Below are 26,063 nucleotides of genomic sequence, written 5' to 3' on the forward strand. Positions count from 1 at the left end.
GTGGGATCTTCCCGGACTGGGGCACGAAGCCATGTCCCCTGCATCGGCAGGTGGACTCTCAACAACTGCGTCATCAGGGAAGCCCCATACTATATAACTTTTAATCTGGCAGAGTATGTAAAATTATGTTCCTGAAAAAATGAGTTTTTAAAATAACAGTTTTTGTGAATAATGACTATTGAGTGGGATGCCTATACCAACATAAATTTCAGAGAAATTTGAAAAATGCAGTTAATTGCTCAGTTGTTTTATTATTATTATTTTGGGGGGGTAAAGAAAGATGAAAGAAGAGGAGATAAAAATAAAGATAAAAATTCATAAATTTAATAACTTTTTTCTATTAATCCAAAAGCATCATAAAAACCAAAAATATTTAAATGAGAAAAAACACTATTCACCAAAACATGAAAACAAAATGTTAAAAATAGTTAATACCACATTATATCAGTTCTATGCCATATCATTTTCCTCCCCCATTTTAACATCTCTGAAATCAGGAAGCATCTTACCATCGATGACGATTTACACTTACAGTAGATATGCCAACTAAAAATTGTTGCTTGCCATCTGTTCTGAAAGAATGAAGTCACTAGCTACTTGCTGACTTTCAACACACCCTGAAAGGAGTTTGGGGTGGAGACCAGGAATGAGGCGCTCTGTGCTCTGGGAAAAACTGGCAGAACAGGCCTTCAGACAGTTAGATATTTTCAGGAGAAGATTTTATGAGCCCAATTCCCTGCATCTTCTCATATATAGAAAAGCACTAAAATCATTAATGGAGACATCTGCAACTCGTGGCCAGCAGCCACCTTCTTGTGGCCAGCAGCAACCTTCTTACAAAATGTGTGCTTGATTACACGTATCCCCCTTCACCAAAATCACATATATTCTAACCTCTCCCTTCCACTTCTTCGGAACAGTTCCCTAGAGGTATCTGAGGCTGTCTCCCGGGCTATAGTCCTCATTAAGCCCCAAATAAAACTGAACTCACAACTCTCACTTTGTGAAAATTTTTCGTTGACAGATGCGATATGTAAGAGCTTAGGTTAGTCAAGAATAATATCTCTGAGAAATCAAAGACATGGGAATTAAAGTTAAGTGCTACCTTTGTATTTGGCTACTAGATGAGAAAGATGGTTAAAAATGGCACTACTTCTTGGTTCCAGAAAAACACTAATGCAGGCACATCCTGCTAGTATGGGGTGTAAATCATTACCACCTTTCAGGAAAGCAGTTAGACGAAACTTATCAAGATCCTTTGGAAAGCACTTTTGACCCAGAAGTTCACTTTTAGGAACATATCCTAAGCGATAAACACAGAAAAACAAACAAACAATTGAGGTCATGATTTTATAATGATGAAAACTAGATGCAATTTAAATGCTGTACAATAAGGGGGACAGTTAAAGAAACTCCAATAACGGACCATTATGCAACCACTAAAATATTTTAAGATAATTTCTAAAGTTACTGGAAAATGCTTACTTTTTAATATTAGATGAGAAAGTAGAATAAAAATTATATTAATGGCCTGAACTCTACAATGTTTAACGACATACATGGGATGCTTATATATATATACATACATCATAAAAATTAAATATACTAATATTAATAATGATTATTTCTGGGCGGTGAGATTATTATTCTTCCTTACTTCTTTATACTTTTCACCATTTTCAAAATTTCTTACAATTAGCCATGAAACATTCATAGTTATTTAAAAAATATAAAACGGCAGAGAAAAGAATGACCGATAATCTAATTTGCGTAACATGGGCATGAAAGAGTCAGTCAAATCTTATGAAAATCAGCCAGTGTTCGCCACTTTTGTAAAAAAAGGAACTTGGAGAAAAATCTGTTCCTAATCAAGCATATGTAACAGGCACAACAGGGTAAAGTTAGGACAGACCATTTCTGCCTGGCTAGAAAGCATCCCTTTGTTTTCCACTTCGCAAGCTATAAGGCTCAGAGTCGGAATCCTGATCACATTAGACTGTTTTGTAAATTTTTTTTACCCGTAAAGAGGTTGGAATCTTCTGTTCACACAGACATTCAGTTCATTTGACTCATCTTAAAATTAGATGGGTCCTGGGGTTAGAAACCTTCAGGGGCTAGTGTCTTTTATTGGGCTTTCCATAAAACTCGTGATTTTTGAAGTTTTCAAATATGAAAATGATATTCATTTCTACATCAGGTTATAATTCTTCTTTATGTTATGTTCTTTATTATGATCATGTTGTGTCTGGTAGGGAGAGTGAATGAGAGCCCCTAAGTTCACAGATGAATATCAGAATCCAACTGTGATGTTGCCTTCAGTTGTCATTGAAGGACCCAAGACCTGGATCCCACATCAAAGTTTCAGGAGAAGCAGGGGAGGCTATGAACTGCCCCGGTGGGTTTGGTTGGAAGCATCCAATGGGAACAAGGAAACTCTCTGGGACACAGAGAGAGAGAGGTCCATCTGATGCAAGCCACTGGTGGTAACGCACTTGTCTTGTAGGCACGGTGCTCTCGCCTATATTAGCTCCGTAAATCTTACTAATTTGATTTTTTTTTTTTGCGGTACGCGGGCCTCTCACTGTTGTGGCCTCTCCCGTTGCGGAGCACAGGCTCCGGACGCGCAGGCTCAGCGGCCATGGCTCACGGGCCCAGCCGCTCTGCGGCATGTGGGATCCTCCCGGACCGGGGCATGAACCCGTGTCCCCTGCATCGGCAGGCGGACTCTCGACCACTGCGCCACCAGGGAAGCCCTACTAATTTGATTTTAAGGAGGCTGGTCCTTGTCAGGCAAGTCACTCTGGAAGGCTTAGGGTTCGTGTTTGTTCAGAAAGCTTTACAAATGGATCCCTCTTCTGTTTGCCATGTACCTTTTTACTAGATCTCTCCCAGAGCTGCTTCTCTTGTAGAGGAAAATGTCACCTGTCCTTACGGACAGGAGTTAATGGATTGTTAATGGATCCATTGTTAATGGATCTGAGGGGTCAGTAAGTAGGTCCATGTTAAAAGTATACATACATCAGTCACATCAAATGAGAAAGGAAAGTAGCTGGTTATTTGGGTAGATGAACAAAGACTACGTATAAGCCTCTTGTCAACTGTAGATACGTGGTATGTAACAGACCTCCACTGAATTCATTGAATTAGAAGACCAAATCTAGGCTTTGACTTTTCAACAGCCTTCAAAAAATTCCCTTTCCAAATCTCCAGACCTATCCCTTTTAGTATCTCTCTAACTGGAATGTCATTAGAAATTCCTTTGCAAATTAGGGTATGTATTGCCCCGATTTGCACATACAAGCTTTATTTGTCCTTCTCTATTAATTTGTTCTGTACTTTAACAGTAACTATTTATTCTGTTTTCTTTTTTCAGTCTGGCATATTATTGTGTTAAATCTCCATTTCATCTCTTTCAACACCAGTGCGGTTGGTCATGTTCTGATCTTTGTAAAAATGTAGACTCAAGTTTCAAAGAAGAAAGAAAAAAGAAACAGTATGATATATTCTATGTCCTGAATTACTAAAGAGATCTCTTACACAGATACAATTGAAATTTAGCCTCATTTCTAAAACAGAGAGATGAGAAAGAGGAAAGGTAGCATAGCATTTACACATAGGATCCAACAATTGTCTATCTAAAATGGAACTCTGACTAAATGACCCAGTTATGGGATTGTTTTGGGATGAATAACTCAGAAGAAAGTTTTAAAAAGATAAGCCAAAGCTGGTCTTCAAGTTTTTCTTTTTTCTTTTTTTTTTTTGAGTGAGAAAGAAAATCTGTTTCAGCATTTGAAATCTGTTTCTTCTGTTACAGTTTTTGAATAACAGTGTGCTAACCACTGGATTTTTTCTATTGTTTAGAATCCGAATGGAGAGATATGAGAATGTTTTAATTGCAAACAAATATAGATGTATCTATCAGTCACCATCTGACAGGGGCAGCTATTTTCAAGTAATCCAAATGGCTGACTCATGCTAGGTTTACCTCCAGAATATCTCCTGACTAGATCCTTCTCCCTATGTGCCCAATGCCAACACTCTAAGTCAGGCTGCCAGCATTTCTTGTCTTGACTTTGCCACAGTCTCCTAACTGGTCCCCTTGACTCCATTCACATCACTTTAAGCCTTTAAGCCACGTTCCACACGTGCCAGTGTGCTGTGTATAGAGCACAAGCTGAACCCGTCAACTGGTCTCCCAGGACTTGGCTATAACCTCAGCTCCTCAGCTGGGCATTCAAGTCCTAAATGATCTGATCCTACCTCTCTACCATTATGTTGACACGTGCGTTATATTCTGACAATTCCAGGTTACCACTAGTTATCTTTGCTTGGAATATTCTTCTTAGATCTGACTGACTGGAAAACTCCTTCGGTACTACTTTCTGGAAAGTAACTAGGCAATTTGAATTTGTAGCCTTAGAAACAAAGAAATGATCCAAAATGTAACTAAGGTCTACACACACAGAGCTAATTTATCACAGCCGTATTCATAATAGCAAAAAAAAGTATGTGGGTATGGAAGGGGGGAACCACATAAATGTCCAAAAAGAGTCAAATAAATTATGACTTAGGGGATATTATACACCAATTAAAAATGATACTGTGAAAGTTTTAAACACATGGAAAATGTTTATTCTAGAAAGGACTTACGGTGACCTTAAGAGATGCAGATATCCAAAAAGATGCCATAAAAGCAAAAGAAGAAAGGAAACTAAGAATAGAGACATAAAACAGAGTCAGGGATGAAGCTAAAAAAATCCCTTTTGGCTATGGGATGGGTTCCAGATTTGGCTGTTGGCTTTCTATCAACAGACATAGAAAAACAAAAATCTGCAAAATAGCACAGTTTCGTATCCACAATATAAAAACATTCCTTTGCTCAGGAGAAATGCAGGTATTCCATGTGTGACCTGCTCCTCACGACGAAATCAGAGTAGAAAATCCTAACGAGAGCCACAATGGCAAGTTTCCTAAGATTCCTTCTTACAGTAATTCCTGATAAAATCAGTGGCAATGGCACCAGGCAGCTCAATTCTCTTGTAAGGAGCGAATAGGAAATGGTGCACGTTCTTCATTTTCTGTGAATCTATCTTGTTACAGAAACACATTTTAGAGAAACAGAAGGACTGAAGTATATTTCAATTAATCTTCATAAATAAACAGTTTTTTTAGTCATACTTCTGATACACTTAATGAGTTTAAATTTGTGCTCGCTAAAAAAGTACCTGGAGGGCTTCCCTGGTGGCGCAGTGGTTGGGAGTCCGCCTGCTGGTGCAGGGGACACGGGTTCGTGCCCCGGTCCAGGAGGATCCCACGTGCCGCGGAGCGGCTGGGCCCGTGAGCCATGGCCGCTGAGCCTGCGCGTCCGGAGCCTGTGCTCTGCAGCGGGAGAGGCCACAGCAGTGAGAGGCCCACGTATCGCCAAAAATAAAAAATAAAAAAAAACATAAAAAAGTACCCGGAGTCCAGCCAATCTAGCTGGATAATTAAAAATAGACTTATCAGAATGAATGACTAAGGGGCAGGAGTAGAAACAGGGAGATCAGTGAGAAGGCTACTTCAGAAAGCCAGGAAAGAATGGATGGTAGTAATGATGTTAGGAATAGTAATAGGATAGTAACAGTTCTAATAATAATGGTAAGAGTAACATCATATTAGTAATAATAGCAATAATAATAATACCAGATATATACAGAATTATCATTCACTATCAGGTTTCGAATTGAATACGTAAAAATCAAGTTTTAGCTAGCTAACTTAAATTAGATTCTTGAATCAAAACTAAGTTCCTTCACTGACATTTTCTTCTGTTAATAAAAAATCAAGCCTAAATTAAAACACACACACACACACACGCACAATTCCAGGCTGGGGGAATGGAGAGTTATTGTTTAATGGCTACAGAGTTTCAGTCTGGAGATGAATGTCCTCATGGTGGCACAATAATTTGTATATACTTTATGCCACTGAAATATAAATGTAAAAACAGTTAAAATGATCAACTTTATGCTATATATATTTACCCCCCCGCCTTCCAGAATGCTCTACCAGGTAAGCTTGCTCAGGACAAAACTGAATCCTGTTGTGAAGAGGGCGGAGCCCAACAAGCCATGGACCTGCAGAGCTGCTCACTGACCTGGACTCCCAGCTCCGAAATACGCACCAAGTCCTGATTAAAAGGGCAGCCAGTGTCCACAGCACTTGCCTCCTATGGTTTCCCCCCAAGAAGCACTATTTACAAGACGTAACTCCAGGAGCTAATTTGTAATCATGAGAATTTTGTATAGGAACTGGTGAAAAGTTGGAGGCATGGCTACCAAAGACAATGACTTGAGCACTAGAGGATTTTATCTGCAATCCAACTGTGACAATAACAAGCCAGCAGGACATGCTGCCTCCACGGGGCCATTAGTACCCAGCCGAACTCTGTCTTCTGTCAGAAACTGCTTTTGTGTCTCTCTAGGGGGCTGGGGATGATGCAATTTGAATAGCTCATCGATGGGTTACTATGGAATGAGCTAAGGCGAGTTAAGACACATTCCAATTTTACCCTAGAGGACAATTCTGACTGGCCCATGAAAAGAGCCCGATTCTTTACGCGGGCCTCTCACTGTTGTGGCCTCTCCCGTTGCGGAGCACAGGCTCTGGACGTGCAGGCTCAGCGGCCGTGGCTCACGGGCCCAGCCGCTCCGCGGCATGTGGGATCTTCCCGGACCAGGGCACGAACCCGTGTCTCCTGCATCGGCAGGTGGACTCTCAACCACTGCGCCACCAGGGAAGCCCTGTGGAGCCTTTCTTAACTTCTCTGTGCCTGGTATTAGTTCCTCCAAAATTTTAATTCATTTTGCTATTACTGCTGCATATATGTCACTCTGTATTGTGATGACTTATTTGAATTTCTATCTCTCCCTCACTAGCCTGATTTCCTTTACAGCAGGGAACATGTCATTTATCTTTTCATTTCTGGTACTTCACACTATTCCTGGTATACAGTTGCTACAAAAGAAATGTTTGTTGTTTTGAATAAAGCATTTAGTTACTAAAAAGGTTATGGCAAGGGCCTGCTTGTTGCCACGGAGCTTTCATACTTTTTCCTAAATTGTGGGGAGAGTTTGCAAACAAAGGAAAAGACAGTAGTAGAAACCAATATCTTCCCAAATTAGTGATAACGCTTTAGTAATAAATTAGAGATAGGAAAGATTGTATAGGCACGTAGAGAAAGGACGTATACATTGCTTTGTTTTTAAAAAATGACAAACATGTAGAGAAAGGATGCATACACTGCTTTGTTTTTAAAAAATGACAAACAAGGACGTTTGCTCTGCCCAAGGGGATCACGCTCTTTCTGAGATACGGCGTTTGCAATTGGGTAAATAGTTTGAGATGAATAACCATTGAAGGACAGTGGGGACACCATAGGGTAAAAGCCGAAGAAGAATCAGAGAGCCCAACTTCTTCTCTGGACAAGAGAAGACAACAGAACTTCAATAAGATATCTTTTGTGGCTAAAAATCATAATTGCAAGTACAGATCCTAGTCACACAAAACAGCCCTAGAATGCAGTCGTTGTATGTTTTGGCATAGGTATGCCACGGCAAAACCACAGCTCCTTGGAAAATATCTTAGTGGTGTATTAGGATCAAATCCAAACCACCAAAGTTAGACCTGAGATGTTTTGTGTGCTGTTGTGGTCCCTCCCTCACATGAAACGTGGGTGTCCAGGCTCACCCAACGGGGAAGCTTGCCTCCAAGGGCTAGAGAAGGACCCTGACAAAGAAAGAATGGGGGAGAAAAAGCACATGAATATGTGCACAGTTTAACTTTATTCATCACCATGACTACAAATAAAGAGGAAGAATCACTTATTAATTCATCCTAATTTGTGCAAGTGTCTTTAAAAGGGAAGAATGATTTTGAAAAAGTCATGGTACGAGACTGGGTGATTTGGAAAGACACCCTAAATGGCAACCGGAGAGAAGAGAGGCACCCAGCATGTCAGGAGTTAGGAGGCCACCGAAAAGAGTCTGAGAGAAGAAAGACAATACGCTGGAACATTGTTTGCAACAGTTTTTACTCCAAGGAGATGCAAAGAATTCTGTGGATGAGTCAGCCTGGAAATAATTGGTAAGAGAGACTATAAAGTTCATAGGAGCAAAGGCTTAATAATACCCCAGAGGAAATTATCTAGCAAAAAAGCAAATGCCAGTGCATTTGTTTGATAACATCCATTAGTGCCAACTGTCTGGCAGAAATCAGCAACAGGCATAAATATCTTGATTTTAAAAGCCACATGGAAAAACTGGAGAACTCTTCAAAGAGTAGGCCTGTGTGTCTAGTTTAAGATCAAATAGCAACTACAACCTGAGTTTGGTAATGCTTGATGTATTTGTTATTTAAAGCAGGTCCCACAGGAAGGAAATAAAAGCAGATGTACAGTGAGGAACTTGAAGCAAAAAGAATCAAGAAATTGAGCTGAGAAGCAAATGATGATGTAAAAAGGAGGAGCCTGAGGCCAAACTCAATTGGCCTAGGGCAAGTGTTAGCATAAATAAGATTAAACTTCCTAAAGTTTTTTTTTTTTGGTGACAAGTACTAACGTGCTACTTTTGTCTTTGTTAAAATTTCTAAAAAATATACTATAAAAGCAGATCTGGAATAATATATCATGACAATTTAAATACTGCTAAAGCAATGTAATTTGTCATAATTAAAAACTGAAATCAGCTAAATGGTCCGCAACAGGGGCCTAGTAAATTACATTGTGGTACATCTGTGACTTAGATATTATGCAACTCCAGCAATTATATGCAGTAACATGAAATATACTCATGAAAGAGCTCTAACTGAACAAGCTATTTTATACAGTATGAACGATGGAGTTAAGTAAGCCTATATATAGTTTTTTTTTCTTTTACTGGAGTAAAATTGCTTTACAATGTTGTGTTAGTTTCTGCTGTACAACGAAGTGAATCAGCTCTATGTATACATATATCCCCTCCCTCTTGGACCTCCCTCCCACCACCCCCCATCCCACCCATCTAGGTTGTCACAGAGCACCGAGCTGAGCTCCCTGTGCTGTACAGCAGGTTCCCTTAGCTAACTATTTTACACATGGTAGTGTATTTATGTCAAACCTAATCTCCCAATTCGTTCCACCCTCCCCTTCCCCACACTGTGTCCACATATCTGTTCTCTACATCTACGTCTCTATTCCTGCCCTACCAATAGGTTCATCTGTACCACTTTTCTAGATTCCACATATATGTGTTATTGTACAATATTTGTTTTTCTCTTTCTGGCTTACTTCACTCTGTATGACAGACTCTAGGTCCACCCACATCTCTACAAATAACCCAATTTCGTTCCCTTTTAGGGCTGAGTAATATTCCATTGTATATATGTGCCACATCTTCTTTATCCATTCACCTATCGTTGGACACTTAGGCTGTTTCCATGTCCTGGCTATTGTAAATAGTGCTGCAATGAACATTGGGGTACATGTGTCCTTTTGAATTATGGTTTTCTCAGGGTATCTGCCCAGTAGTGGGATTGCTGAATCATATGGTAGTTCTATTTTTAGTATTTTTTCGTAATTACTTTTGTAAAGTTCTTTGGATTCTCAGGGAAAAGATGCTATTTACCTTTAATTTTAGCTTTGGATATTTTTTATTAGTAGGAGCCTCACAGGGCTCTAAGCCAGCTCCAAAGGAAAGTAAAATCAAGACTTTCCTTGTGCATAGGTATGAGGCTTTATAAAACTCTTAATAAAATGCTGCAGAGGAAAGATGCTAGCGGGAGAGGCTGTCTGTAGTTCACATACTGCCATTCTTGGCCAGCATTTCTAGAAGTCACCAAGCAAATACCAAGTATAATGTCTAGAGAGAGAATTTATCTATAGTACCCTCACATGAAGGACGCTGCCAAGTCTTTATGTGTCCCAATTTATGATTTGTTCTTAGAGACAGTCAACCATCTATAAACTAAGGAAAGGGAATCCCACCTGAAGGCTTCAGCTGGGGCCACCAGGGTGCGCTTTCCTCAGGCTGGTTTTCCTACTGATCAGTTTGCCTGAGAGCATTTCAAGCACAATCCACTCCCCTTGGAGTGTCTGCATCTATTTGAGTATCTTGTTCCTTTTTGTCACTTTGAGATTTTGTCACTTTGAGATCATTAAACTAATTCCTCTAAGGCATATCCTATTTCTTTTGTGTTTCTAATAAACAGTTCTTAACATCACATTGTTTTATGACCGAATGGATTGTTTTATATGTTGGTGGTGACTGTGTTCTACTTTATTTCCTTAAATACTGTTAGAATTTTTAAAGCCAGTATTTCTAAGTGAAGGCTCTTTGTTTAAGGCAGTATTTAATTTTTATTTTTAGGACACCTGCACAGATGCAAAAACACTAAAAAAGCTTTAGGCACCTTTAACATATTTTATTTCATTGAAATATTTAAATTTATTTAATGTTAATAAATGTAATATTTATTTTAACGTTATAAAATGTAATTTTAATATTTACATTAATAAATGTAAATATATTTTAATGTATAAAAAGAATCTAGACACCTTCACGGTGAATTTCACTTGAGGGAGAGGGATTAGGGTTCTAAGAGAATCACCAGTTGGCAGTTTTTCCAACTACACACGCTGGCATCCGCCCCTAGATTCTAGAAGTTTGGGGGTGATGGTCACATTCTCTACTTGTCAATAAAAAATAAGGGGGAATGAAATCTGCCTTTGGCTTCCTAGTCCCTCCTGACTGTATTCTGGTTTGCTGATCCCTTCATGATCATTCAGAAAACATTTTTAAGAGTTTATTATTTTAATTAAAATAGCACTTGTAAAAGCGAGTATGATTCTGAATATCATAGATCTGTTGTTAAAAAAAACTTGAACTTGGAGCTACATCATCAAACTGTGTACATGAGATCCCAGGTCATAGCAGTAGTCTCCTCCCTTTGGTGAGAAGAGGATCGGAAAAATATTTCTGATGTCACAAGAGAAAATGTTTTCAAGGAGAAAGGTTATACAAAAAGAATGAGCTTGTTGGTGGTTTCTTATTCGAATACGGCACCGTTGGGGAAGACTGACCTTGCAGGGCTAGGCCGAGCAGGTCGGAGCCAGTGAGGCTAGCAGACACTCTCCACACACGCCCCAGTCAAAAGCAGGCAGCCTAGCCACTCACCGGCAGGGCAAGATCCGGACCACATCGTTGGGCTTGTACCCTTCAATACAAACTGCACAGTTGTCAAAATCAGGCTCGGTTTCCTGCAACAGAGACAGCACAGATGAGCCTGCTTTCCTACCTTCAACTCCGGTAAACACACAAATAACAAGCCAAAGGAGAGCTTGCCTGGAGCAAGGCTTTCAACTGTCTTGGCGCCAGTTTTCTTAATCCATAATTTATTGTACACTGGTTTAGTTTCTATTCCTTCCAACCTCCACTTTCTGTTTCCGGGTTCCACTGCAAAAACTTTTGTGAGGGAACAGTTTTTTAATGTACCATTACTAATAATGCTACTTATTATAATCGGAAGTGACATAGCCAAGTCTCGAGGATGAGAAATACTATTCATGGAGAATTGTCAAAATGATATTTAATCTATCCATTCCTCGGGAATCTAATGTATACAACTCTTAAATAGTGGTTCCAGCTTTCTTTTCAAGTACATAAATCTCTTTCAACACCCCATAATACACTACTTATGTAATAGTCCTTGTTCTTTTATTAACCTGTTTGAGGATAAAAAAGTAATGAAAAAATATACTTTAAATTTAGTGATACTTTAAAATGAGTTTTATCCTATTAAGCTCAATGGTATTTTTATATAGTTGAAAGACAGCAGCACGTAATTAACGAGACTAATCAATTATTCATACTGGAGACAATACCGTATACAAGCAGAGTTGTGAATCTCTTACCACGCTCGAAGGAGCCCCGAACCCATGTACTGCAATTCACTGCTCTAAAATTTCTCCTGGGGGAAAAGTTCTCCCAGGGAGAACAGAGGCCTTGAGAGGCTTGTGGGCCTAGACTGGCCTACTTTGCGGTCCTTCCTTATGATATGCTTCTGCTTTTGGCTTTATGTCATCATTCTACAGCTAGAGAGACTGTTGCCTTGACGTTGGGGTTCTAGAAACTCAATTTCAGAGGGACTAAATATGCTTCTTGCATTTGCTGCAGACTCAAGTGGAGTACATCACTCAGCACATAACAATCTTCCTTGCAAGGATTCACGGAAAAACTTTCTCAAGCTGTAATACCAGCAACAGCCATTTTGTTTTTATCTTGTGGGACACTGGAATAAGGTAATTAGATTTGTTTGAATATTGAATATTGTTTCCCTCTTTGCATTGGCTTGCTGGAGAGCCCCAGCTTAAATTTTGGGACCCATTTCTGCTATACGTTTCAGGTAATGCGTGTGTATACTGATTTCATCCTGGTTGCGTCTACTTTTCCTATACCTACTTTTCAATTCTTCCTCCAACTACTTTGTTGTCCTATAGTATGCATTTTATAAACTGCTTTAAATTATGTTAAATAATGATGGGTATAATAACAGATGTTCACAGGAGAACTATTAGTATGTATTTCCCTTTCTCATCTTCTTTTCCACACTGGCTGCTAGGAAACTCGGACACTTCTCTGAATAGCTCCTTGCCAAAAAAGAAAAGAGGCTGTTACCTTGTCACCCTTCTTGATGGTCCTGACCTGGAGCTTGCTGATTGCTTTCTTTGCTGCATCTCCCAGTCGGCGCTGAAAAACCAAAAGCTGCTTGTTAGTAATAAAGACTTGTAATTCTTAACTCTGTGTCTGATAGCATTCAGTAAACCAGGGCAGCTGTGTCTGAAATCATGTACAAGTAGAAGGCATGTTAATGAAGATGGCTGGAAGAGACGGGGCAGTGATACCTGTGCAAAGGGACTTGACTCATCGCAGCCTACTAAAGAGCTCTGTCATCGAGAGAAGCTCTTCATGCCTGAGATTAAGCAAGTGGAATACGACATGGAAGGATCCTGCCCCACAGTGACTCCAGCGCAGGTCACATCCATGCAGATTAGCAAAACAAACACACAGTTCCCTAATTTGTCACTCTAGCCACTCAATTTGTGACATGGAGGTAGCCAATTTGGAGTAGTTCGAATAATCTCTATCTCTTGTTCACAGGGTATATTGTTTGTGTATTCCTTTCAATTTGGAATTTTTAAGCAATTTCCTTTGCTTATCTAGACCCAACTTAGGTTTATATTCGGTCTGTACTATCGTATCCCATCACCTTGTTACGTGCCAATTTCACCTCGTTTGTGTGTGTTTAAGTGTGCGTGTGCACATAGGAAAATACATAAATCATACATATTCAGTTTAGCAAATAGTTATAGAGCAAACACCTGGGTAACCATCATCACCCACGTTAAGAAAGTATATATTATGCACTCCTTTTTTTAAGAGAGGAAGTTGGTATCCTAATGCACCCTACAATAATACAATAATAGGGCCACGAGGAAGAATGGGAGAGGAAGAGGGTGGGGAGAGAATTACGTTTTAATCTGTCGAGGAAAAAAATGGTTTGCTTGTGCGCTTATGAGTTTTCCACATACTGTAATCTTCTCAGGTATGTGTATTTCTAGTCTGTAACAGAAGTGTATTTGCAGCAGTGAAACATATTTGAAAGACTAAGATAAATAGAGCAAACATTTAAAAAGAAGCATCTGCTTTCACTAATTTTGTTTCCTTTGGAAATAAAACTCTAGCTTCTTTCTTTTCTTTAAAGTAGTGAGCATATACTAATGAAGAGTTCATTTAGCCTAAGTACCGTGCTAAAGCTTTGTAAGCTATATCACTATTATCCTTACAACAGCTCTATGAGAAAAATACTATTTTATAGAATGGAGACTTAAAGAGCTTAAGTAAATTGTCTAATATTATAGAGTTAGTGACAGGTCAGTCAGAATCTGAGTAAAAATTAAGTCTGAATTTAAAACCAAAGCTAAATTACCCCTCTCATTTTTTTCACCAATTACCCAGTCCACCGACCAGGCAGTCAGCCAATCACCAAACACCTACCCAGTCAGCCAGCAGCTAGGTGGCCAGACAACCTACTAATCAGCTAGCTAACCAACCAACATCTAGCCAGCCAGCCAGCCAACCAGCCATTCAGTCAACCAGCCAAGCAACTAACCAATCAGCTGACCAACCAATCAAAATCTATTAAGTACCTGTGATACGGCATGTCCCTAAGTACACCCCAATTAGAGTAAATAGGTAGGAGAGGACATGCTTCCCTTGTTAATTCATTTTTCTCTTTGATATTCTGTCCTTAGTTTCTAAAATAATTACTGGCATTTTTAACAGAAAAGTAAGCCTTGGTTGTTTCCTAAAAGGAGACCAACATACACTTGAGACCTATAAGGAAATCCATGAGTATTGAGCAAACTAAGGTGGTGGGAAAAATAGGAAGAGGCTATAATGATAAATACCAAGGGGGAACATACAGTGAGAGGAAAAGAAAAGAACTGAGATGAAACTAAACAGGATGCAACTCTCTTTCCTTTCCCCTTCCTCTAGCTGGTGCCTAAGCATCCTTTGGTCTTAACTCAAGCCACTTCCTCAGGAAGCTCCTCCCTCTTCTTCCAGGAGAGAGGACCCCTGGAGTCCAGATCCTCACAGCTCCTTGTACCTTCGCTTCAGGGCACTGTCACAACATTTGCAAGTTGATGTTTATTTTGATGATCAACTCCCGTTCTACTGCGCTCAAGTGAGCTCCCTGAGTGCACAATTGGGTTTATTTTTGCTTCCCGTTGTGTCCCCAGCACCTAGAATAAAGCTGCCTTCAATCAGTGACCCGTGATCATTCCACACGTATCTCGGATCACTTATTTTGTTCCAGGCCTAGCTCTGGGTTTTGAAACAATGGTAGTGAAAAAATACGTACACTTTCCTGCTCTCTGCAGCTTACTATCTAATGGAAACTCCGTAAAGGGTTGATAAGTGAATAAAATCTTAAATCCAGAGATTTTTTAAAAGCATGAAATACAACCTGAGAAATTCAGCCAGTTAATGGGAAAATTTATGTTAAACTATAAGTAATACATGTGATAAGGTAAGCAAAGCTTACCTATACCTCTTTTTTCTTTTTTCTTTTTTTGCGGTACGCGGGCCTCTCACTCTTGTTGGCCTCTCCCGTTGCGGAGCGCAGGCTCAGCAGCCATGGCTCACGGGCCCAGCCACTCCGTGGCATCCTCCTGGACCAGGGCACGAACCCATGTCCCCTGCATCGGCAGGTGGACTCTCAACCACTGCGCCACCAGGGAAGCCCACCTATACCTCTTTTGAGGAGGAAAAGGATTGCGTTTTGGTAGGGACTAATGAAGGATATGAAAATCTGCCCTGCCAGGGGAAAAAGAGATGATCTAGATACCTGGAAAATATGGAAAAACCAGCTTCTGAGATATAGATGGTAACTATGGGACCAGGGAAAAGCACTGTAAAGTTTAAAAAAATGCTATGACCATTTGCATGTAGCCAAATTTTGTCAATATGGGCACGTCTCTATTTCTTCTTAAGTGACATGAAAATCAGAAACACTGACTTCTGAATAAAGACGACTGTCCCACTTTCAACTATTTTCACACTAGTATTATTGGATTTCCAAAATGCAAACTAATGACAGAAGCCCATAAAAATTCTTAATAAAATGGCCCAAATAAGGAAGTTGCTGCTCTTGTAGTTGGTCTCTTCTGTCTTTGGGATATTAACTTCACCGGATATAAATGAGAGGGAAAGCTACAGACCTTGCTCAAACCAAGTCTTGTATGTAGTTGAGCAGAGAATCTAGGGACTGGAGCAGAAGATCATCACAAAACAGACTCTTTCCTTTGTGCTCCTTAGAAATGCAGAGTGATGTGATGCTAATGGAAGACTTAGGGACCACCTCAGGTAGATGGAGGGACCACCTTGGGCAGATAGGGACCTCCTCAGGTTTGTACAGACGTGTTGTTTCAGGCAGAGATTCCTATCCCTTCTCCAGGATGCGCCTATAGATGTTCTCTAAGCCAACCAGATCCAAATCATATTATACTTTTCACTAAAAATTGTCAGGAGTTGAGCCATCTTGGAAATTAGATTTACTCATCAATTTGATTGAAACAGGTATAAGAAAATATTTACCAGGGTTACTGGTTCCTTGACAACAATGAAGATAAACAGCTTTATGGAAAATAAACACACAGCCATTTATTAGAAGAATAAAGTCTGACATAAACACCAACAAGGATAGTAAACAGTGACAGACTCCAACCCAAGATGTGTAATTTAGTTATCTCCTAAATACTTAAGAAACTGAGAAAAATAAGACATTTCCCTCTAGTTCCCCTCTGTGTTATAAACAGAAATGCAGTCAAGGTGAGAAAAAACTAGGACTAAGGATGCCAAAACACAGCAACAAAATCGAGTTTATGGGGCTTCCCTGGTGGCGCAGTGGTTGAGAGTCTGTCTGCTGATGCAGGGGACACGGGTTCGTGCCCCGGTCCAGGAAGATCCCACATGCCGCGGAGCGGCTGGGCCCGTGAGCCATGGCCGCTGAGCCTGCGCGTCCGGAGCCTGTGCTCCGCAACGGGAGAGGCCACAACAGTGAGAGGCCCGTGTACCGCAAAAAAAAAATAAATAAATAAAATAAAATCGAGTTTATGTTCTTCCTATCTCATTTGGTTGAATAATTCTGTATCATCTTTGCCTCTTTTTTTCTGACAGCTATATTTTCTAATCATTACTGTCATCACCAACACGACCAAGTGATAAAATTACTAAGTGTCCTTATGTTCTAGGTGAAGAGAGGACATTATAGACATAAACAGAGTTGGTCCCAGTCATCTGGATGCTCATGTGGCCACAGGTGACTCAGCCACTTCCCGCACTTGCTCTAATACATAATAATGATTCTCCTGGGCCTGCTTGATGGGACAGAAACCATTGCACAGCAAGTCCAATCAATTTCTATGATGCAAATCACCCCTCCATCCACTTAGAAATATGGATAAAACAATTAGACTCCTTTGGCGGCCATGGTGACTCCACAGGGTAAGGACTTAAAGCTGTTTGTGCACACAGGGCATGAGGTAAAAACAGGATTATTTTTTGGGGGGGAGGTGTTGTAGAGGAGAAGGCAATGGCTTGGGAGTAAGAAAATCCAGCTTTTAGTCCTCTTTCTGGCACTCACTGACTGTGTGACTTTGGCCAAGTCACTTAAATATTCTGGACCTTAGTTTCTTTTATTAGTAACCTTAGGTACGTAAAGTCACGTCATTTCCAGCTTTACCAGCTCATCATTGTCATCCGCTCAGAACAGAACTGGGAGGCAAAGATCCTTTGAGACCTGAATTATCGAAACACAGTAAATCAACGGCTAATGACCTCACTGAATACTTGCTCTCTATCCCCTGAGGACAGCGCAGCATCTATCAGGGACCACTTTGATTCTCGCTCTTTAGTAGACAGAAGCATCTCCACTTACAGACCCTTCCTGGATGCAGCACGCGGGACCTTTGTTCCCCGACCAGGGATCAAACCCATACCCCCTGCACTGGGAGCACACAGTCTTAACCACTGGACCACCAGGGAAGTCCCCATTCCCACTTTATATGTGAGGAAATCTAGGCACAGAAAGGTGAAGACCCACATAAGATCATATCACTAGAAAATTCCAGAGTAAAGATGTGGATCCAGACCTGACTCCAAAGCTGTGTGTTTAACTATTACCTTGCCCTGGCACTATCTTGGTATAGTTGCTTTGGGAAACATGGCACTCCGGCCAAATCTCCTTCTCCACTTTAAATTGTGGCCCATATTCTCCATGTCATCATCTACCTCGCTGGGAGGTTACTAACATAAAGAACATGTAGCAAATCTTACTCTGTGAGAAACTGCATTGAAATGATCTGAAAAGGCTAATGATCGTGTAAGATGACGGTGACTTTCCTCTAAGTGTGATCTCCACCAAGCCAAGCAGAGACTGAGGTACGCTTCTGGCTAATTCAAGTTCAGTCTCTATCACACACCTGAAAGGTTAGATACTTCACCAATGTAACATTAATGCCTTTGATATTCCATTTCAGACTGTGAGCCTACATCTAACCTGAGAGTTACTCTTTCTGAAGGGCCAATAGTGCTTCAATAAAAATAAATGACTTCAGTTCACCTAATGGTTAGACCAGCTATAGCTTATACAGTTGTACCTTTCCGCTGAATGGAACGAAGCACTGCCCATCAAAAGAAAAATATTTTTCTAAGGGAAATTATATAGTCTTATTCCACTCATAAAAGGGCTAAAGTATGGTGTCTGTTTTGATCAAGAAACAGTGCTAACTTTCAGCATGATCCAAACTCACTGCGTAACCTGAAGGTAACATCCTGTAATCAAGGAAGGGAGCGGAGTAAACACTTAAACCCCATCCACCTCTAATTTGCTTTTCACATACATCACAGAGTATGCATAGGCCAGGACAGAAATGCAATCTCTATCTACCGGCACAAAGTGAACTAGCAATTGAAATAGTTACTCAACCAAGTCAAGCCTAAAATTTCATCCTTACCTCAATTTCCCAATGATTGCTTGGGTTATCTATAGACTCAAAAAGATAGGGGTACTCTTTCTATTGATCATTGTTGGATCAGCTGGAAAGTGTCTTTGTAATAACTGATTTATAGCTGTATGGTTTCTTCAAACGTAACCCCTAGGAACCAGTGGAACTGAACATATTTGTTCTATATCTAGTTTCACTGCCTTGTGTCTAACTGGTAATAACGGTCCACTTAAATTCCAGAATATTCAGTAAAGGTGGCACAGTTGGAATTGTATGTAATCGTTATGGAATCTATATGATAGTAATAATGACACCCTTCATGGAGAGCTTTGTAAGTGATTGATCATGTTCAGGGACTTTAAAATAGAAGATACATTAAGCCATTTACTCCTCACTATAACTATAAAAAGAAGGTATATTCCCATTTAGTTTAGAAAACTAAAGCATAAAGTATCTTGTCCACTTGTGGTAAGTGGTGGAACCCAACTACTAGGTAGCCACCAAAAGTCATGTTTCAAAGATTATTTAATGATGGGGGAAATGCTCACCATTTAATAAAAAAAGAGAACACAAACTTACATGTCTTACATGTGTGTCTGTATCTCATGCATACATAGACACATATACAATGACATTTTACTGAATATATATATATATATATATATATATATGGGGTTAAATGTCTGAAAGGTAATGTACTCAATTGTTAACAATTCAGTAAGGTGATGGGTGATTTTGTCTTCTCTTTTAGTATTTTTCTATGACTGCCAAAATTTATTAGAATAAACATGCATCATTTTGAGAGTCAGAAAAAAGCAATAAAAATGTCAAAAAAAATTGTTCCAGAAGCTATAGAAAATTTAAACAGACAAATTTCCATAAAATAAATACAAAGTCCAAGAGCTGTCCTCCTAAAACAACTTAGAATTTATTGGCTTACAAAAAGTTCTATAATACTTCAAGGATCAGCGAATTCCAGGGCTGTTTAAAATGCTCTAGAACTGGGCTGTCCGATGGGGCTTTCTATGATGATGAAAGTGCCCTATCTATGCTGTATCTGTTCTGGTAGCCACTAGAAATGTAGCTAGTATGACTGAGGAGCAGAATTTTACATTTTACTTTATTATAATTAATTTAAATTTAAATAGTCACGCATGGCTAGTGACTACCATGTTGGACACTGCAACTCTGGACTATAGAAAATGGAGGAAAATTTGCAAATTCTTCTTATAAAACCAGTATAGTCCTTACCTAAACATGATAAAAATGTAAACTATGGACAAATGTCACATGTGAATATCAAGGTAAAAAATAAATAATGTACCACATAAGATATGATCAAAACAGTCTAGCACACATTAGAGGATTAGCATGTACTGGAAATTCAGGATGGTTCAATATTAGGAAATCCATTCATTTAAACCACTCCTATTAATAGATCAAAAGAGAAAACCCAGACTACAGCTCTTGCAAAGGCATTTGTTAAAATTAAAAGTACATTCTTGATTAAAACTCTGAATGAAACAGGACTATGTTGACATTTATACAACATGTTAAATATATATCTTAACCTAGAAGACTGCATGGGGAAATAATAAAATTGAGAAATGATAAAAACGATCCATTAAACTCAGAATGTTCCCATTAAATACTGAATGAAGAGTAATATGTTCACTATTACTACTATTACTTTAGTAGTAATACTAAAGTATTACTACTAATTCTGGAGGCACAAGTCAGTGAAGTTAGATAATAGAGAAAAAAAGGAGTTTTAAAATTTGAAAGAAGTAAATTATCATTGATTGCGTATTATTAGTATAATCCTGATAAACTGATACAAACAATCACAAGTACCACAATGTAGTGGTTAAGAGCATACACTCTGAAGCCCTGCTGTTGGTTCAGCTGCTGTCTCTATTAGTAACAGGCTGTGTGACCTTGGGCAACTTATTTAACCTGTTTCCTTCTCTGTAAAATGAAGAAAACAGAATTATCTTCTATAAGGCTATTAAGTAGGTTAAGTATGTAAATATGTAGAGAGCTCTTACAACATGCCTGCATTTAATATATACTATATAATATCACTATTATTAAGGTAATAATAATAATTTTAAATGATAATAAATTATAAAATACATAAATTATTAAATTATAATAATGTACAAAATAAACGTAAAAAATCAGAAGACTTCCCATATGAAAAAGGGGATTTCATTTATAATTGCAACACAATGACCTAGGAATAAACATAAGAAGAATGTGCAAGATTAAATGATAGTTTGAATGCTATTAGGGAATCAAAAGAATAATTGAATAAAGGGAAAACATATACTACACTTTGATAGGAAGATTCAACATCAGTAGGTTATAAACTCCTTCTAAATTATTCTATAAATTAAAAACCTAGCTAAAAGTGATTCTAAAATCATGTAAAGATAAACATGAAAAAGTGAAAGAGCAATGAAAGAAGATTAGCATGAACAGATATGAGACATTATGGTGCTACAACATTCAAAACAGTATGATATTGGAATGTGAATAGACAGATTAAAGCTACATTTTATAGAGCATAGAAATAGAACCGAATACATATGGGGCTTTAATATATGCTAGATGGGGAGGGTTCTGCATATGAGAAGGAAAAGATTAATTATTCAATAAATACCAGTTACAAAAACTGGTAGGCAATCTGAAACAAAACTAATGTTGGCTCTGTACTTGATTCCTTACACTGAAATAAGTTCTCTGTGGATTAAAGTTTTAATCATAAAAGTGAAATTAAAAAAGCAGTGGATGAAACCATGAGATACTGTTTTTCTACAGTCTTGGACTATAGAAGATCTTATTATATAAAACTCAGGAGCTATAAAAATTGATAAATTCAGTTATGTAATACCCCCAAATTTCTGCATGGTAAAAAGCTCCAAAGATAGATCAAAGACAATGACAACTTGGGAGGAAAAAAATGGAATCTGTAGGATTCCCCAAAAAAGGGTTAACTGCTCTGACCAGTAAAGAGCTTATACACATCAGTACGATGTGACCAACAGCTCAATCGAAAAGTGGTCTAATAATGGAAGTGGATACTTCATAGAAAAAAAAAATCACCTTTTTCTATTTTATGTTATTTGTGATAAGAAAAATGTGATACCATTTTTAACTTATTAAAATTGCATACAACAAAAAAGCTGTAACGTTCATTTGGTGAGGATATGCGTAAATAGTGTTTGTCATTAGTATATTGTTGTATATGTTAGTATAAGCAGTATTAAATTAATACTCTACTGCACGAATGTCATTTATATTAGTATAAACAGTATTATTTATATACTAAATATAATACTAAATCAGTATTATTACTATAAACAGGTTAATGTATAAATTGGTTCAACCTTTCTGGCAGACAATTTGGCAGTATCTATTATAGTTTAAAGTACACATACTATTGCCCTAGCTATAAAACTTCCAGAATTTACCATACAGATAGACTCACAAATGTGTTGTGTCATGTGTACATGTTTGTGTGTGTGTGTGTGTGTTTTGTTTTGTTTTTTGGTAAGAGAAAACATGTCCATTAATAGGAGCTGGTTAAATAAATGCGGCATATGCAGAAAATAAAACATTACATAGCATACCTCGCTTTATTGCCCTTCACAGATACTGTGTATTTTACAAATTGAAGGTTTGTGGCAACCCTGCATTGAGCAAATCTATCGGCACCATTTTTTCTGGTAGCATTTGCTCTTTGTGTCTCTGTGTCACATTTTGGTCATTCTCACAATACTTCAAACTTTTTCATTATTACTATATTTGTCATGGTGATCTGTGATCAGTGATCTCTGATGTTACTATTGCAACAAGATTACGATGAGTTGAAGGTTCAGATGACGGTTAACATTTCTTAGCAATATTTTAAAATTAAGGTACATACATTGCTTTTTTAAGACATAATGTTATTGCACACTTAATAGACTATAGTATAGGGTAAACATAACTTTTATGTGCACTGGGAAACCAAAAAATTCCTGTTGACTCGCTTTATTGAGATATTTGCTTTATTGCAGTGGTCTGGAATGAAACCCACCATATCTCCAAGGTCTGCCTGTACAGTTATTAGAAATGAGAAGGCAGCTTGGATTGAGTGTTGATAAGAATTAATCTCCAAGATGAAGTGAGAAATACTGGTACAGAGTTAAGTGTGCTATCATTTGTTTAAAAACACACATATACACACACACACGCACGTTTGTAAGCATATAAAATATCCCTGGAAGGGAAGATATTCCAAGGAGAAGAACTGCTTAATTGAGGGACAAACATGGGAAAGCAATTACTTTTCACCGTATACCATTTTGTACCTTTTTCATTTTATACTATGTGTAGGCACTGTCTGTTCCAAAATTAGTTGTTTTTTAAAATACCTTTTATTTTTTCTCTCCTTCTGTTCACGAGGAGGACATCCTGGCTCTTTCCACAGTATGTTGATACAATTAGCATAATCTCAGCTCCCTTCCTCTTTCTCCCTTTATTTTGTGCTTAAATAAGTAAATAACTGCCCCCCAAATGAGCAATAGGAACGTGGGACAAAGCACTTCCATGTTACAGAACAATGTTAGCAAAACATCAAAATATGTGTACTTGGAAAAGATCTGAAAAACTATACAGTAAATGTTAACAGTGTTTATCCTGAGTGGGGGCATCATAGGTAATTTTGGTTTGGGTCTTGGTATTTTCTGTGATTTCCAAAGTTTACACAATAATATGTCTTATTCTGGTAATCATTTTTAAGTTTTTTCTTTTTTTAATTTTCTGCTACTCACCTGGTTCCTGTCCCTGGCATTTGCATATCGAAACCTCTGGATATAATAGAAGACCAGCCAGGCGAGGGAAATGATCATCAAGACGATGAAGGAGATGGAGACAAACACAACCGAGGTGCGGCTCACGTATTTCTGCAAGTTCCGGGTTCCGATGGTGATGTACATCGTCACGGTGATGTTTCTCTCCAGCAGGCTTACTATCTCCTTCCCTTTGGGCTCAGGAATCATTATTGCCACGATGTCTTCTACACCTGTTGTGAGAGGGACAACAGGGTAAGGGGATGAGAGAAAGAGAAAATCACAGTGAAATGTCTGGACAAAGGAACGGCACCAAATAATGCCACTTCTTTCAATGATTCTATGCCAGATCAAATAGCCAAGTCTCTCAGATCTAATAGCCCGAAATGGAGTTGAATTTTCCCTTTCTTCAGCTACCTTGGGATGCTGCTATCTTGTATATGAGAAAAGAACCTAAAACAAACTTGTGATTTTGGTACCAGCGAGGTCATGATGGTGCTACTTTCTAGCCCCCTAAGGTGGTGTTGACCCTGGTCTAGTAAAGGGTAGACCCTTCCCAACCGGCCTAGGTTACAGTTCTATGTTGCATTTCACAGATCCCCCCGAGGAGGGGAAAAAGCACTTTGTACCCCATGGCAAAGGATAAAATGCCCAGTTTTATGTCATCTGTCTCTGAGTTCTCTCTTTCCCATGGACACTAGGGGTACTCAATTACAGATTTCTACTAATCACTCCCAAGGCCGTTTTCTCCTACAGTGAGTACCGAAAGCAACCCCAAAGTGTATTAAAACATAGTTGATTTACAACATTATATTAGTTTCAGGCATACAGCATTGTGATTCCGCATTTTTATAGATTATTCTCTATTATGAGTTATTACAAGATAATGACTATAATTCCCTGTGCTATACTATACGTCCTTGTTGCTTATCTATTGTATACATAGTAAGTAGTTTGTATCTGTTAATCTCATACCCCTAATTTGCCTCTGCCGCCTTCTGTCTCCCCTTTGGTAACCACAAGTTTGCTTCCTCTATCTGTGAGTCTGTTTCTGCCAAAGGAGTCTTCTTAACAAGCTCTAATACGACCTGCCAACATAAAATAATGGTCTCAGAATTATCTTCTGCTTATTTTACCTAACTCAATGTAAACAGTTTGTGTATTCTCACGCGAAGCAAAGGGAGGAGAGAGGCTGTATGGATCGTTCCAGGATGGTTTTACCTCCACTCTCTAATACTCTCACCGCAAAGTGTCTTACTGGACACTTTGAAGCAGAAGTGGTACCTTTCTTCAGTCTGAGTTATCTGGGTCATTGTCCCTGTTCTTCATGACACTCTGAGGCACAGTCTCTTGGTGAGGAGTTCAGGGGCCTCTGTAAGGGGTCTTGAGTAGGATTTGATATTAGCTCCAAATGAGCCTACTCGACATGCCACTGTGGCTGATGCACAGATTAGAACATCAGTTTCCCTAGGATGGTTCTCAGGGATCACCACAATTCAAACCCATGCCTGCAACGTTCTTTATGGGCCCCACTTCGACATGGAAATATCCTATTACTTGGGGTTACTACAAATTAAAGTACAAATTTACAATTAGGGTATAGATTCTGGACAAAAGTAAACACCACTTCAGCTGCTTAAAGCTGGCCTTATTCACATGTTGAGGTCAGTCAGCGAGATGGAACGACCAGATTATATCTGTTCAGAGTGTTGCAAGTCTCTTAGAAGTTATTTAGGGCTTTCACTTGACCTTGATTCTATGCAGTTTTTCTATCCTAAATTCTTTGATGGTATTTCACTTAGGCTGAATGAATACTTTTAAAAGCTAACTAGATACAATGGTGTCTGTGTATGAGACAACAATTATATGATTTTTTAAATTCCTAAAACCTTTGCACTGGCTCAACTGTAAAATCACAAAACTACACAGTGTTTAGATTTGCTGTGATTTCTGGGAATTACTGAAACTGATGGCTTAGATTTCAACTTTGCAGAATTTACTGACAATTCTGATGCTGTTCTCTCATCATGTTTACTTCAGCTAATGGTTGCATGTGGTCTGAGGTTTCGTGAGGAATTAAAGCTGCTAGAAGGTTTTGTCTCTACAGAAATATGATCCTCTTTGCACACTGGACTAATCTGGTCTGATGAAGCTCATCCCAGTGCTGTAGGCACTTTGTAGATATTTAATCAGTGACAGAATCCTGAGTTTTCATTTTATTTTTTTATTTATATTTTTTATGTGTGTCTATTCAAGGCTCCAGAATGAGACTTTTTTTTTTTTTTTGAGGATGAGATCTTGGGGTTATTTATATAAGACTCTGTATGCTCAGACTTGGACAAGTTTTATACTTTTTAGTAGTCAACTTATCAATATATTCCTCTATGGCATCGTTTTGATACTCTGCTTAGGAAGCTCTTCTCCACCAAAGATGATAGAAATACTCATCTAAAATTGCTTATCGAAACCTTAAATGTAGTTTTATTTTTCCATTTAAATCTTGAACAATCTGAATGTGATTCAATAACAACACATTTATTGAGCTCCTATAATGTGCTGGGCAGAAAGGAGACAGATAGGATGCAATTTATCTTTCCCCTAAATTCTCAGACATATATTGTTGTCTACTTTTGGATTTCTTT

At 38.6% G+C, this 26,063-nt stretch overlaps 1 protein-coding gene across 1 annotated transcript in view; it reads right to left on the reverse strand.

Moving 5' to 3' along the window:
* RNF150 (ring finger protein 150) overlaps window positions 1-26,063 on the reverse strand; it is a 235,519-nt gene that overhangs the window by 60,397 nt on the left and 149,059 nt on the right. Inside the window, exons 2-4 of the mRNA XM_065877969.1 lie at window positions 23,404-23,654; window positions 12,690-12,761; window positions 11,190-11,272 (exon numbers count right to left, since the gene is read on the reverse strand). Of these exons, the coding sequence (XP_065734041.1) occupies window positions 11,190-11,272; window positions 12,690-12,761; window positions 23,404-23,654 (406 nt within the window). The remainder of the gene's footprint in view (window positions 1-11,189; window positions 11,273-12,689; window positions 12,762-23,403; window positions 23,655-26,063) is intronic.

The sequence above is a fragment of the Phocoena phocoena genome, chromosome 5, assembly GCF_963924675.1.
Source record: "Phocoena phocoena chromosome 5, mPhoPho1.1, whole genome shotgun sequence".
Classification (NCBI taxonomy): Eukaryota; Metazoa; Chordata; class Mammalia; order Artiodactyla; family Phocoenidae; genus Phocoena; species Phocoena phocoena.